The sequence below is a fragment of the Bos mutus genome, chromosome 2 (assembly GCF_027580195.1).
Source record: "Bos mutus isolate GX-2022 chromosome 2, NWIPB_WYAK_1.1, whole genome shotgun sequence".
Lineage (NCBI taxonomy): Eukaryota > Metazoa > Chordata > Mammalia > Artiodactyla > Bovidae > Bos > Bos mutus.
The window spans coordinates 43,765,799-43,780,544 of NC_091618.1; the positions used below are offsets into that span (position 1 = coordinate 43,765,799).

General features: G+C 43.5%; 1 protein-coding gene across 2 annotated transcripts in view; it reads right to left on the minus strand.

Annotated features, from left to right (window-relative positions):
- Positions 1-7,290: 7,290 nt before the first annotated feature.
- The window catches only part of CTLA4 (cytotoxic T-lymphocyte associated protein 4), a 64,299-nt gene continuing 56,843 nt past the window's right edge, over positions 7,291-14,746 (minus strand). Inside the window, exons 1-4 of one of the 2 annotated variants that reach the window (XM_005904278.2) lie at positions 13,567-13,789; positions 10,499-10,846; positions 9,619-9,728; positions 7,291-8,377 (exon numbers count right to left, since the gene is read on the minus strand). In XM_005904278.2, coding sequence (XP_005904340.1) covers positions 8,273-8,377; positions 9,619-9,728; positions 10,499-10,846; positions 13,567-13,669 — 666 coding nt within the window. In that variant the 5' untranslated portion in view covers positions 13,670-13,789 and the 3' untranslated portion in view covers positions 7,291-8,272. Of the gene's footprint in view, positions 8,378-9,618; positions 9,729-10,498; positions 10,847-13,566; positions 13,790-14,746 lie in introns of those variants that run through there. The other variant, XM_070380250.1, reaches the window with a different exon arrangement.

The following is a 14,746-nucleotide window of genomic DNA, read 5'->3' on the forward strand; positions in this document are numbered from 1 at the left end:
AAACACTCAGATGGGCACAAGCACAGTGCACGCTGCTCAGCTTCACACAGGCTTAAGGTTCTCCATTCAGCAGTTCTTTCATGATGCTCCCCCATCATCAGCTCTCAGCCCTGCACGGTGCCTTCCCCTGCACCACACACACACCTCCTCCAACACCATCCATCCAGAATGGAGCCATTACCTTTCATGTACATTCCGGCAGAGTAGGTTGGTTTTTTCTACTTTACCCCCAGTTGGTCCCACACTTTGACTTCTGGTAGACTTACTTCTTTATGGCTATCTCCATCACAGTCTCAAAAGGATGGTCCCCCACTTCTCACCTGGACTTCTCTCAGTCTTCTATGTGGCCTGTGGCATTGGGTCTTGCTTGACAATTTTTTTTTTCCACAGAGTGCTGGTCTACTTCATTTGCCATTTGGGGTGGGGGGAACTTCAGGCTTCAGTCTTTTGCTTCATTCTTTTTTTTTTTCTTCAAAGAGACTCATTGCTGTTTTCTACCACCCCTCAACCCCAGCTTAAAGGCTCTCCCTTCTCTTTACCCCCATCTCCCAAGCTCACCTTCTATTCCAAGCTGATTATTATCCTTTTAGAAACTAGCCCCGTTCCAGGGGTCACAGGTATACTTGCAAGGTCACTCACACTGACTTCCAACAGTCATTACTTTCTTTTACCTCCAGCCTGTTTTGAATGGGATTTGACCCCAGGTATAAAGGGAGCATGCTATGGTTATATGAAAATCATATCTTCCCACTGGGCTGTATTAATGGTTTCCATTTGCCCATCTCTGAGTGACAAGTTCTAATACCCCAGGCCAGCCAGCAATGCAGACACTTCAGCTCCAGTGACTGGGAAAGTAGATACTACTTAAATTGTGTATAAAACACGTAGTCTATGCTTAAATGTCTTCAACTTCCTGTTTTCTTTGCTCTCTAGGGACAATTCTCAGCTGTTGGAGCTAGTCTCATCACACCTTCCAAAAGCCTCTTAAAACATTTGTTTTGAAACAGTTATTCAAAGTAAGAATATTTGCTTATTCCACAACCCATGTGTAACTCTCAGAAACACACTTTGCTTCTCTAGCACTTCGATCTCCACTCACTTTCCATTTTCCCTTTTCCTTTTTCAGGTAGACCCTCAGAATTCAGATATGATCATTTGAAAAGAGAGTGGACTTTGGAATTCAACATAGGTTCTAATCCTGACTCTGCCTCTTACGAGCTGCGTGGCATTGGGCAAGAAATAAATCCCCCTGAAACCTCAGTTTCCTCATCTGTAAAATATGGCTGATGTCAGTATCTCTTCTGCAGGGATCTTGTGAGAATGACTTTAGCTAATTTATACCTCTGTGGTGTTGAATGCTTCAGATTGGTTTCTTTCCTCTCTTCATTCCAAATAAGGAACTCATGAGCTGCATCCAGTATGACGGCTTCCTCAACAGGAAAGCAACCAGAGGACATTGGTCTTCATTCCCAGATCCAACCTTTCTGTCCTTAAAGTCATAGTTAATGACAACTCTGATGTTCCAGGACCAAACAGATGCTCACAGGAGACCAAAGACTGTTACAGAATTGCAAGTTAACTACAAGGAAGGAAAGCAAGGCTCATTTTCAACTCATTGAATAAAATATTGGGATGGCCAAAGAGGTTGCTCTGGTTTTTCCATACGATGTTACAGAAAACTCTCTTTGGACAGCCCAATAAGGTAATAATGGGATGCCTGCCACAAGAACGAAAACGAAGTCAAGATGAAGCCAGAAGAGAAAAGGTAACATCCTCATAAAAGTATAGTTTGTGCTGCTTTCTAAAATTTGAAGTTGCCTCCTGAAATATATTCCTTACAGTTTTTCCCAGAGAGATCCTCTTCTTTTTGTTCAAAAAGACAATATCACCTTGGGGGACTAATATCATGTTTTTAAATCACAGTTGGTTGCCATGGTAACCTGATGGCATGTGATTAAAAAAAAAAAAAAACATTTCATTTCACTGGGTTGTTCTATGACTTCCAGCAGAATTGAGAAGCTTTCTCAGAGCCCTGGAGACCTTTCTGAAACACTGTTGACAACGGTTGTTTGGCCTTCTCTTCTGCTGCATCCGTCTGCTGGATTGCTGAGGATCACCCAAGACCCTCTTGCTAGGGCCCTGGAAGGTTAAGGGAGAGAAAGAAAAATGGAGCCAACATCAGGCAGGAAAGAGTGATAACGGTCACATTGAGGCTCAGAAGAGCAGCTGGGGTAGAGGTGAGAGGAAAAACAGGCTTTCTGGAAAAAGTCTGGGGTGGTGGCAGTGACATTACTAAAGCAGCCTAAAAAGGACAGTTCCTGGGCAGAAAGGTTCAAAGTGTCACCCACAGCAGAGCCCTGATGTGAAAATCTATAGACCTGTCTTTCAGACTGTGACCTTGGCCAAATTTCCTAATGTCTCTGAGTCTAACTTTCTTCCAATGCATGCTCAGTTTCTCAGTCATGTCTGATTCTTTGCAGTTCTGTGGACTGAAGCCCAGCAGGCTCCTCTGTCTATGGATTTTTCCAGGCAAGAATACTGGAGCGGGTTGCCATTTCCTCCTCCACGGAATATTCCTGAGTCAGGGATTGAACCTATGTCTCCTGCATCTCTTTCGTCGCCTGCATTGGCAGGTGGATTCTTTACCACTAAGCCACTTGGGAAGCCCTAATTTTCTTCTAAAATGTGAAAATAATTTCCAAGGTCCCTTCTCTAAGTCCTAACCATCCGTGATGGTAGGATGCTGACCTAGACCAGGGCATCTGAAAGTAAGATCACAAAGACTCACTGAAGAATGAAAAAAACCCAAACCCTGCCTCAGACCTTATAAATGAGAAGCTCTGAGTCTATGGCACCTTGATCTACATTTTTCCCAAACATTTCAGTTAATTATTGTGCACAATCAATGTAAGAACAGCTGTAACAAGTCCACCACAAAAGCAAAGATTTCCAAGAAGGGTCTGAACGTCAGACTCCGCACCATACAGAACAAATGGAGGTGACCTCTAAAAAAAAAACTTTAGAGATAAAGAACTGCCCCGTTTGCAGGATCCGTTAGCCTCCAGCGAAACTGAGCATCATCCAACATGTGCCCGGGAGTGAGAACAGGAGATCCTGTTAGTTCTGAAACAGCAGTCATGGTCTCAGGCTCTTCCTGCCCACAAACTCCTGGGGAGGGGTCAGCAAAACACTTTTTATTCACACCACATTAAGATACAAACTTTCCTGCTGATAGGGTTGTTAGATCAAACACAGGGCATCCTGTTTTTAGGTTTTGAGGGTTTTTGTTGTTTGGTTTTTTTTTTTCCTTTTGGCTGAATCTGGCAAACCTACTTACAAACTCCTACCCCAGGCTGTCGACAAGGACACGCAAGAGAGGAAGGAAAGAACGTTTCCTCCCTCTCCACCATTAGGTCATGTCATCCTTCTAGTCTGAACAGAGAAAACTGACCTGTGCTGAGGAAAACAAATGTGTCCAATAAAACAAGGCCTCTACAGCACCTGAGACATGGCTCTAACCAGGTGCAAAAGAGAAGTCAAACAACAGAGTAGCTTTCCTGAGAAAACCAAGTTCTCCTTACCTTTGAGACCTCCCCCAGGCAATAACTTAAATGTATAAATTCTCCACCTTCCTAATTGGCTTTTCTCCAATTAACAGCACAGTGACATCAACGATTTGCAAGTTTGTTGTTCAGTCACTAAGTTGTGTCCTACTTTTTGACCCCATGGACTGTAGCACGGCAGGCTCCTCTGTCCTCCACTATCTCCTGGATCTGCTCACATGCATGTTCATTGAGTCGGTGATACTATCTAACCATCTCATTGTCTGTCACTCCGTTCTCCTTTTGCCTTCAATCATTCCCAGAATCAGGGTCTTTTCCAAAGAGTCAGCTCTTCGCATCAAGTGGTGAAAGCATTGGAGCTTCAGCTTCAGCATCAGTCCTTCCAATGAATATTTAGGATTCATTTCCTTTAGGATTGACTGGTTTGATCTCCTTGCAGTCCAAGGGACTCTCAAGAGTCTTATCCAGCACCACGATTCAAAAGCATCGATTCTTCAGTGTTCAGCCTTTATGGTCCAACTCTCACATCCATACATGACTGCTGGAAAAACCACAGCTTTGACTATATGGACCTTTGTCAGCAAAGTGATGTCCCTGGATTTTAATATGCCTCCTAGGCTGGTCATAGCTTTCCTTCCAAGGAGTAAGTATCTTTTAATTTCATGGCTCCAGTTACTGCCTGCAGTGATTTTGGAGCCCAAGAAAATAAAATCTGTCACTGCTTCCACTTTTTCCTCTTCTGTTTACCACAAAGTGATGGGACCAGATGCCATGATTTTCTTATTTTGAATGCTGAGTTTAAACAGCTTTTCCACTCTCCCCTTTTACCCTCATCAGGAAGCTTTTAGTTTCTCTTCAATTTCTGATGTTAGCGTGGTATCATCTGCATATCAGAGGCTGTTGATATTTCTCCCAGAAATCTTGATTCCAGCTTGTGCTTCATCCAGCCCAGAATTTTACATGATGTACTCTGCAAGCTTGCTAAGTTTGGATCCCAAGTAAATTAAATGTGTATTAACTGTGGATATAGAAGAGGGTTCAGACTCTGAGTAAAAATATAGTCAATTTTAGCAGAAATTTTGAACCCACAGTTCAAAAAATAGAGACTAAAATTGAGAATTCATCTTCCCCTTCCCCCCATACACACCAAAAAACATTGGACGATTAGATTGAGATAAAAGTAGAATATGTGGGGCAGAGAAGCCAGCAGGGGCTCACATTGCAAGCCTTAAAGGTTTAAACCGAGAAATATTATTAGATTGACCTACACATAATTCTGTTGGTCAAAGAGGAAACAGATTATGCTGAAGCCACCTTCAGAAGCACAGCCAGGTTCCACATAGAAGACATGTCCCTCTCATCATCCCAGCTGTCCTCAACTCTCCAGTACATTTATTTGAGCATCTACTGTGTGCCTGAGGCTGTGATGATGCCTATTTTGGAGAAGTTCCCACCCAGGAAAGACATTCACATTTGAAATGATTAGAGATGACTGAGTGTAGCTACAAAATGGAAGGGGAAAAAATTCACGTACGCTTGAAGTGTCAGCACAGCTGATGGAGGGAGCAGAATCTGAGATGAATCTTTATAGATGCAAAAATGAGGGATAGAGATATTTAGGGGTGAGCAATTGGAGAAGGAAATGGCAACCCACTCCAGTGTTCTTGCCTGGAGAATCCCAGGGACGGAGGAGCGTGGTAGGCTGACGTCTCTGGGGTCGCACAGAGTCGGACACGACTGAAGCGACTTAGCAATAGGGAAATGGGAAATGGCAGAAATGAGAGTACCATGTTGGAAGAAGGGAGATGAGCAGAGGTATGTGCTAGGAGCTGGTAAGAGTTGGGGTTGACCCAGGCAACCCCTGGTAGCTGTATCCTGTTCCCCTCATCTCCAGATTCCTACCTGAGACGAGTGGTTCCAGGAGGAGAGGCACAGTGCCCAGGCTCTCCCTCCATGGTGGACCGAGTCTCAATGGGATGAGTGGAGTCTTTGGGCTTCCCCAGGACCTTGATCCTTTTCTTGCCCATTTCTTCTGTCACAGGAGAAACTTTTTTAAGTTAAAGAGTATTTTATCTCTTCAAAATTGAGACTGAGTGAAAAAAGCAATTCTTAACTCAATAGTAGAATTTCAGACAATAGTAGAGGAGATATTAGGATATTCTTGTGTAAAGAAGATATTAGGCTTATGTCTGAAAAATGCCTGAGACATCTCTGAAGACCCTCTCTGTCATTTAGATCTTCTGTCAACTATGGAGAAAAATGATCTCTCTAAAGACTTGGAGGAGCAAAAATGGTAATAAACTATTCACTGGCACTCCTAAACTGTGTGTTTCTTCATGGCTTCCAACCAAAGATCAAGAAATAAAAAGGAACAGTCTACTACAAAGTAGGAGCTTACTCTGTGTGTACTTTGCTTGGTCAATTCAGTCGTGTCCAACTCTGTGAGCCTATGCATTGTAACTGCCAGGCTTCTCAGTCCATGGGGGTCTCCAGGCAAGAATACTGGAGTGGGTTGCCATGCCCTTCTCCCAGGGATCTTCCTGCCCCAGGGATAGAACCCATATTTCCTGCATTATAGGTGGATTCTTTACCAACTGAGCCACCAGAGAAGCCCTAGGAGTTTACTCTAGGTGTTATTACCATATTTGGAAGACCTATTCCTTTTTATTTAGCAAATCTTTCTGACATGCTCACTATGTGCTCATTCATTTGTATGTTACACTTGTTTGGAAAAAAAGAGCACATAGTGAGCAAGAGGAGCCTGGAGGGGTACAGCTCATGGGATCACAGAGTCAGACATGACTGAGCAACTAAGCACGTAGTGAGCGAGCAAGCGAGAGAGAGCTGCCTGAACAGCAATCCTCAAAACGTGATGGATCTGAGAAGCACTGGGGAGTTTGTTGGGAGAGCAAACCTCTGGTCCCACAGCCTGAAGATTCTGATTCAGTATATCTGAGGTTAAGCACTTGAATCAGCATTTTTTGAAAGTGACCCGGTTGATTCAATTATAGGTGGTCCCTGGCCACTTTGAGAGTCATTACAGAAAGCAACAACAGGATGTGGAGGTCAAGAATGAGAAACCTTAAGTGGAAACCAAGCAGGCTGAGATGACATACTGGTTAACCAAGAATCACAGAGGGGCTGTGTCCCTCACATTTTGAACGAGTCCATCTGGAAGCCACAAGGGAAAGATCATTTACCGCAGAGGCAGAGCAAAATGGCTGCAGGGTTGACGACAGTGGAGTTGCCATGGCAACTGTAATCTGTGTTTCAGTTGAGTTGAGAAAGGTCTGGGTAAGAAAGAGGTGAGAAACCTGTGCTAAAAAGAACGCTGTGTGATTTATCAAGGGCTGCTGGAACTGTTTGTAGTAGCTGCTTCATATCCCAAACAGTGAGGAAGAAATCAAAAAGATCAAGGATGAATTCCTTTCAAGAGGGGCTTGCAGGTGAAGTGTTGGTGGACAGCTGATTCATGAAGCATGATTTGCCCTTTGGGTTTTTTTTTTTTAATTTGTTCCCGGTCTTCCTAATATTGACGAGTCAACCAAGTGCTGAATGAATCAATCAAAAATAAACACAATACTCACATCTAAGGAAGGTTAAAAACAACTCTGGAAAACAACCATCATGGATTTTTATTTTAATTAAAAATATTATACATGTTGTTGCATTTTCATGGAAAATATCAAGTTAAAAAACACTAACAGTGTTAGTTTTCAGAGACCTTTGCACCCTGTTTTGCCATTTGCTGCTTTTTCCTGTCTGTGGCATTAACCATGTGTAAGGAATTGGGGCCCAGTGGAATTGGAGCTTCCTTGAGGTTCATACCCACAGGACTCCTGAAATGAGCAGTTTTCTCCATGACGATGACATGCCATCAAATTAACTCAGATACCACCTGCTTTGGCTTCCTTGTTAAAGAAAGGGAGAGGAGCTGGCATACAAGCCCAAAGCACATGTCGCCATCAATGCAGCCCACATGTCTGCAAGGATCAGCTATGACCTTATCTGGTTTCCAAGCCAGTTGGCACGTGACCTTGTATTCTACCCAGTGTATTAGTGTCCTGAGTCTCGACCATAAAACTTCCCCTGAATCCATGATGGGAAGACACTGCCATATAGTGTTTCTATTCAGACAATCAGCAAATACACAAAAGCACATGTGGTCCCCATGCACAATACTATCAAATAAAAAAATACATATTGTTACAATACAACCTTTGGAATCACTGACTAAAATATAGCCATGTGAGTATTTTTTAAGTCTTCACATAATTATATATTTGTTAAGAAAAATAACACAGCATAAGTATTTTACTTAAAGACATTTCAGCTAAAAACTTCCAATGGGTAAATACAAGATGTATACAATACCATCCTCTCCCCTCCTTCTTTCATTGCTTTCTTGGGATGGTACTATTCCCTAACTTTTGTCCCTGAACCTACGTCGTAATGCTGCTTCCCTATAACGCTCTCACGTGATGCTTCTTCTAAAACTGGATCAGATGTGATAGAGCCAGCCTGGCTCTGTTCTTCTGCTCCTTTCCTTTAAGTTGTAGTACGCTGAATTGGGGTTCTGCATCCTGCTTTATGTCAGAGATGAATCCCCCCATAAACACAAACAAACAAAAATAGCTGGATAGCAAAAAGTTAGAATTGCCTCAGCTCTTACAAATTAGAAAATAGTCCTTTCTCTTCAGTATGGTCTCTCAATTGATGGGAATAAAATAAGGCTGAAATTGCTTTTCACATTCTGGCTCTGTTGGGGGCATTTTCACATAGACCCCTGTAGTAAGAGGGCTTCTTTTCTTTAGCTGCCAAACATAAAAAGAAACAATCATTAGCACTGAGGAATACAGAAGCCACTTCTAACTGTAATAGGATTCGACAAATATTGGGTCCCTACCCCACTGAAAAATAGATGTTCACAACATGCAAAATTGGAGATTTTCTTGATTCAGCTATTAAAATTCATTTTGTGTAAAAAAACCCTGTGCTATTGACATAAAATAGAAATCATTTTCCCTGACAGGGAGACAGGAGGAAGAAACTCTGAAAAAGCTTTAGAAAGAACTTCCAAAATGCCTATGATAATTGACTGGATCTTGTTTGTCAGGTGATGAGCTTGATAAGATAATAAACTTCAATTATTCTCTTTGAGAGCTGTATTCCTCATCTCTACTCCTCATATACTTTTGATTCGTTTTTTTCTCTGTCCACACTGATTTCCAGTTTTTATCACCTCAGTAAACTGAGGTCTAATCTACTAGTCTGCATGGCAGTTTGTAGCAAATGAGGTAGAAAGAAGCTACTGCCACAGAACAGATTATAGAGGATCTGGGAATAGAATGTGGAGGTGAGGGAGGGAAACAGGGAGAGGAGGGGAAGGTTTGTGATGGCAAAACCAGCCATAGGCAAAGGAGGCTGAAAGTGACTATCAGAGAGAAATGGTGACAGGAGCACTGATTCCATACCTCTGTCTCTTCTACAACAACTGCAGTAAATAAAAACTGGGTTCTCTTCTACTGTGCTGGAAAGGAGGGTCAGGTTTGCCAGTCAAGCAGACTGGGTAACAGGGAGCCCTGGGCAGGGATTACGTGGACACCTACAGCTTAGACAAGGAGGGCTCAAGTAATGGGGCACAGAGAGATGGCTTCCAGGTGAAGTGAGGGACACTAACCACCCAGGTGATCTTCTCCAGCAACATTTTGCCCAACCTCATTTCGGGTTTCAAGGTTATGATAACTCAAGTACAATTGTCATGGAGATAAAGAGCAAAACAGCTGCCCCGTGTTATTCACACAGTTACTCAAACTGAAACCTTGTGCAAAAGCACACAAACATTCAATGTCAAACACACTCATCTAAAATATTAGTCATCCTGAAACCTCAAAGGCCAGTGCCACGGGTTCTAGTGTGTTCTTTACCACTGTCCTTGCTCTTCTTCATTTATTGCTTCATCTCAAGAGAACTCGACTCAACAGTGTCCCTTGGTCATTTATCATCACCAAAGGCATCCAGACCAAGGATGGTGCATTGCCCGCACTGCACTCACCATTTTGCTCAAAGAAACAGCTGTGATGAGGAAGCTGTAGAAAAACAACCCTGAACTAACTGCTGCCAGGATCCAGAGGAGAAAATCAGAATCCGGGCATGGTTCTGGATCTGCAATAGAGAACAAAGCAGAGCTTCCCTGAGATGCTTTCTAAATTCTAGCGCCTTACTCCCCTGACTGGTGAGAAAAGGAATAAGTTCAAGCTGCCAAACCTTGATGTCCACCCGTAAATAGAATCGCTGGCCCCCAGATAAGTCTGTCTCTTGGGGCTACTTGGCTGGGAATTTCAGATCAAAGGCCAAGGCCAAATTTCATGCTGGCCATCACTCCAGAATGAGTGCCCCTACCTGCTGGGAGGAAAAACACCTTCCTCGACTCATTTTATAGTCAGAATGCTGTTGTCTCACCATCCATACTAAGCAGGACTACCACATATTATGCCAGAGAAGTCTGTTTTTCATTAACTTTTGTTGGAGTAGAGTTGCTTTACAATGTTGTGTTAGTTCCAACTGTAGAGCAAAGTGAATCAGCGCTATGTATACATATATCCCTTTTTTTTTTTTTAATTTCCTTCCCATTTTGGTCACCACAGAGCACTGAGTGGAGTTCCCCAAGCTATACAGTAGGTTCTCATTAGTTGTCTATTTTATACATAATATCCACAGAGTATATATGTCGATCTCAATCTCCCAATTCATCCTACCACCCGCCTCTTTCCCCTCTTGGTGTCCATATATTTGTTCTCTATGTCTGTGCCAGAAAACTCTTAAAGAGAATTCCCACAATCCTAAACATGAAGGACCCAAAAAATAAGGGGCCAATTTGTTTGCATGGCAAAGAAGAGACAGCAGTGCAAAAAGTGTCGGTCAGTGACGCTCACCAATGACGTAAATCTGGGTTCCATTGCCGATGCCCACGTAGTAGGGCGGCGGGTACATGAGCTCCACTTTGCAGACATAGAGCCCAGTGTCCATGGCCCTCAGCCCTTGGATGGTGAGGTTCACTTTGTTTCCTCTGGAGGTGCCAATGCAAGTGGAATCATCCAGGAAGGTTAGCTCATCCTCCACCATGTAGGTCCCAGCACAGACTTCGGTCACCTGGCTGCCTGCCTCCCGCAGTACTGTCACCCGGACCTCGTCAGCTTTGCCTGAAGACTCATATTCACATGAGAAGCTGGCAACACCCCGGCTGCTAGCCAGCACCACTGGAGGCTGGGTCACATTCATCCCTAATGTGGGAAAACCAAAGGGAAATCAATGAACTCAAGCTCACTCACCACCAGGTCCAGGCAAACCCTTGGGCAGGGTGGTTGATCTCTGATGGCCCCGTCCAACTTCACCTGTCAACCCTTCTCTCCCCCCATCAACAAACCCATCACCCTCCCCACCCCTCCCCTCTTCCATCCACCCCAATGCCCCCTCCATCTCTTGCTGCCTTCTGGCTTCTCTTCCATAAAGGTGCTTCCTTACTGGAAAACAGTTTTTGGAAGGCAGTTGGTTGTGGCAGTGAGAACACTGATGTGACAAACAAAAGGGCTGGCTATACCATGAAATAGATGGTTTGGGGAAAGCTGTGCCTCCCTCATAGCCTTCATTTTCCCTCCCATGCAAAAGAGGGGTTTAGCTCAGATGACATCACAGTGCCTCCCAACTCTGGTATTCTAAAGTTATAATAGAGCAGTAGGAAATTTTGGAGGCTGAGGTAGAGAATCTTGCCTTACCTCTCAAAGTACACCTTTATTACCTCTGCTTACTTTGACCTGGCCCTGGATCTTGATTGCCCACAGGGAGCCGAGCCTTGGCTAATGTGCTGGCCACCCCTCTTCCCTGCGTTATTACCACAGAGGGAAGGATGCTGCTTGATGGAGGAAGCCGCAGAGGGAGGGCACCGGGTCGCTTCCTCTGTAGGCTGAGGCAACCCTGCCATTCACTTCTATGGGCTTCCCCTGCCACTGCCATCACCCCTTCCTCCACCCTCTCTCCTTCACTTGAACACCTTGTATTCCTCTGTCCTTTGTCTTCTAGCTTCTACAGGAGAAGGGAGCCCAGCTTTCCATACAAAAGGACTCACATCATATAAAAAATGATGGCTTCGTGACAAATTACCTTCCTATAAGTAACTCAGCCCCTTTCTAGTCCACCCATCATACAAGTGACACTCAAAACTTGGATGGAACCGTGTAACTCATTCTCTTCAAACCTTTTCATGCCTTATACACTTGGTTGTTGTTGCTGAGTCACGTCTGACTCTTTGCAACCCCGCACACTGTAGTCCTTTGGGCTCCTCTAGCCATAGGATTTCCCAGGCAAGAATACTGGAGTAGGTTGCCATTTCCTCCTCCAGGAAATGGCAAAAGACTCTCCTCCTGGGTCTTCCTGACCCGGGGACCAAACCCATGTCTCCTGCATTGGCTGGCGGATTCTTTGACCACTGAGCCATCGACTGCAAAATCAAAGTAAATAATACTCACTGTCTCTATAACCTGATCCTAACCTACTACTCCAGTCTGAGTTTCCAGGACACCTCTTCCTTTATACTGAAAGCACTAGTCTTTCCCCCAAGCACCTGTATGGACACCCAGAAGAGAGAATAATATGGCAGCAGCCATTGCCATGGTTAATGAAGCAACCCTGGTTGGCTAGACAACAGTTTTCTTTCTCAGCCCTCATTTCTGTCTACCAGAGATGCCCTCCGAGCATCCTCTGTACTATTACAACTCCACCATAGTACTTAAATTCTGCCCTGTATTAAAGGATTTTTTTGTGCATCATTGTATGCTGCCCATTTGTTGTGTTGACTCTAAACCTAAAGGAGACCCAGTTTCCTGCCCTCCCCCAAGGCAAGCTTCCAATTATCACCACTAAATCTGGTCACACTTCATTTTCCAATATCCACCAGGAGCGGATCCCAGATACAGATTGAGAAATTTTCTTAAAAGTAAATTTGATTGTTTCTCTGGGCATTTAACCTTTGCATATTTAAAACATGTAAAATAAGAAAATACGTGTGAATATTTCTTATACAGGAAAAATTAAATAAACAAATATTTTTTGAGCCCCTACTTTGTACAAACCACATAGTTTTTCAACAGAGGTCTAGAGAGATAGAAGGCAGAAATGTATTAGAAAAGATCACCATTGTACACCATGTAACAAACCTAGTATCAGCCTTTACAGGGCTTTATTTCAGCTGAAAACTGGGGGACCTGCCCCTAAAGTTCAGAGATAAGTCAGGCAACAATTAAGTATCTTATGCCAAACAGACCGATGGCCCTTTCTTTTGTTCATTCTTTTATTCTTTCGTTTTTTATTTCTTTCATTCTTTCTTCCCCCCGCCTTTTTTTTTGTTTTACTACTTCAAACTGCTTAATTTTAAAAATAATTACTAGCTAACTAGTTTATAGAGTTGACTAAGTGGATCTTAAAACCTTGCATTGAGTAAAGAAGGCCGCAATGTTAAACAAGCAGGCTCATTTGTTTATAAAAATGAATCAGAAGACCTTAAAACCTTGATTGATAAGAAAGAAATATCTCATAATTTTATTCAATCAATGTTTTTTAAAAAGGAAACCTTGAGCTAACCCTTATTCCAAGCCCAGATGGATTTAGGATGGTCTCTCTTCTCTCTTACATCACTTACCTTTACAGTATTTTCTTCCAGTCTTATAGAAGTGTCTGAAATTTCTCCTGTCTCCCAGACCAACTCACATGTACTCACTAAGCTTCCACTCCATGCCCAGTAAGCTGTTACTAGCTGTGTCTCTGCTGGTTTGCTCCTTCCAGCTGTCCCTTGCCTGCCTTGGAATACAGAGCTGCCCAAACCAGGAGACTGGAGTCTCACCTTTAGCTTCTGGCTTTGCTGTAAATCTCTGCCCTTGACTGAGAAAAGAAATGAAACCCAGTGGGAGAAACACCTCCTCCACCTTCATGCTCCAAAAGCCTCACTCACCTTTAGAGAAAACAGGAATGAAGACAAGAAAAAATAGGGCAGTGCAGGGCCAGGTCCTAGATGTCCACCAAGTCCCATGACTCTGGAATCCAGAGCAAGCCATGGCTTTATGGGAGCGGTTGTTCAGGTCTTCAGGAAGCAGAGCAAAAACTTTCAGGATCCTGAAGCTTTGAAATGTGTTTGAACCCACACAGAATCAAGGACTTTATATAGCTGGCTTTGATCCCAGGTATATACTACACATGTGCACACACAGAAGGCACATGAATTTCTAGCCTTTTTGTTTTGGTTTTACGAGAAAGGAAGACGTGGGTTTAGCTGCTACGTCGAAGAGATAACCTCAAACACTCAAAGTAAAACTGAACAAAACAAGCCAATCCATGGATGGAAAATGCACTCAACTTGAAACTGAAGCTTCTTGTTCACTTTGAGGATAAGTGGAGACTTGGAGAATTTCCTGGAGCGCAGGAGTCCCCCTAAGTCCCAGTTTTATCCGATCGTCTAGGCATCTTTTGCCACCCAGTATTTCATTGACACCCCCAGAACTGCTTAAGCTGCTGGCCCTCTGAGCCCTTGTGTTAAAGACAGAATGAGTCTATTGTGCTGTTCTTAGTTGCTCAGTTGTGTCCAGCTCTTTCCAACCCCATGGACTGTAGTCCACCAGGCTCCTCTGTCCATGGGAATTCTCCAGGCAAGAATACTGGAAGTTTTGCCATGCCCTCCTCAAGGGGATCTTCCCAACCCAGGAATCAAACCCAAGTCTTGTTTTGTTTTACAGATGGATTACAGATGGAATCCATTACAGATGGATTCTTTACGGTCTGAACCACCAGGGAAGCCCAAGAACACTGGAGTGGGTAGCCTATCCCTTCTCAAGGGGATCTTCCTGAGTCTTCCAGAGACTCAAGAATCTCCTGCACTGCAGGCAGATTCTTTACCAACTAAGCTACCAGGGAAGCCTCCCAAATGAGTCTGGACACCATTCATAAAAGCTTTCCACCTGTGAGACACCATCCTTGGCATGCTTTGCAAAGCAGAGTTTATTTCTCCTAGCTCCATTTAGCATTCTGTTAAGAGAAAATATCCAAATTACAAGAAATAAATTGATCTGCCTCTAGTTTTGAAGATTAAGAAAAAATTCATGCATTCTTAAGAGATCTAACTCCACAAAGACAAAACA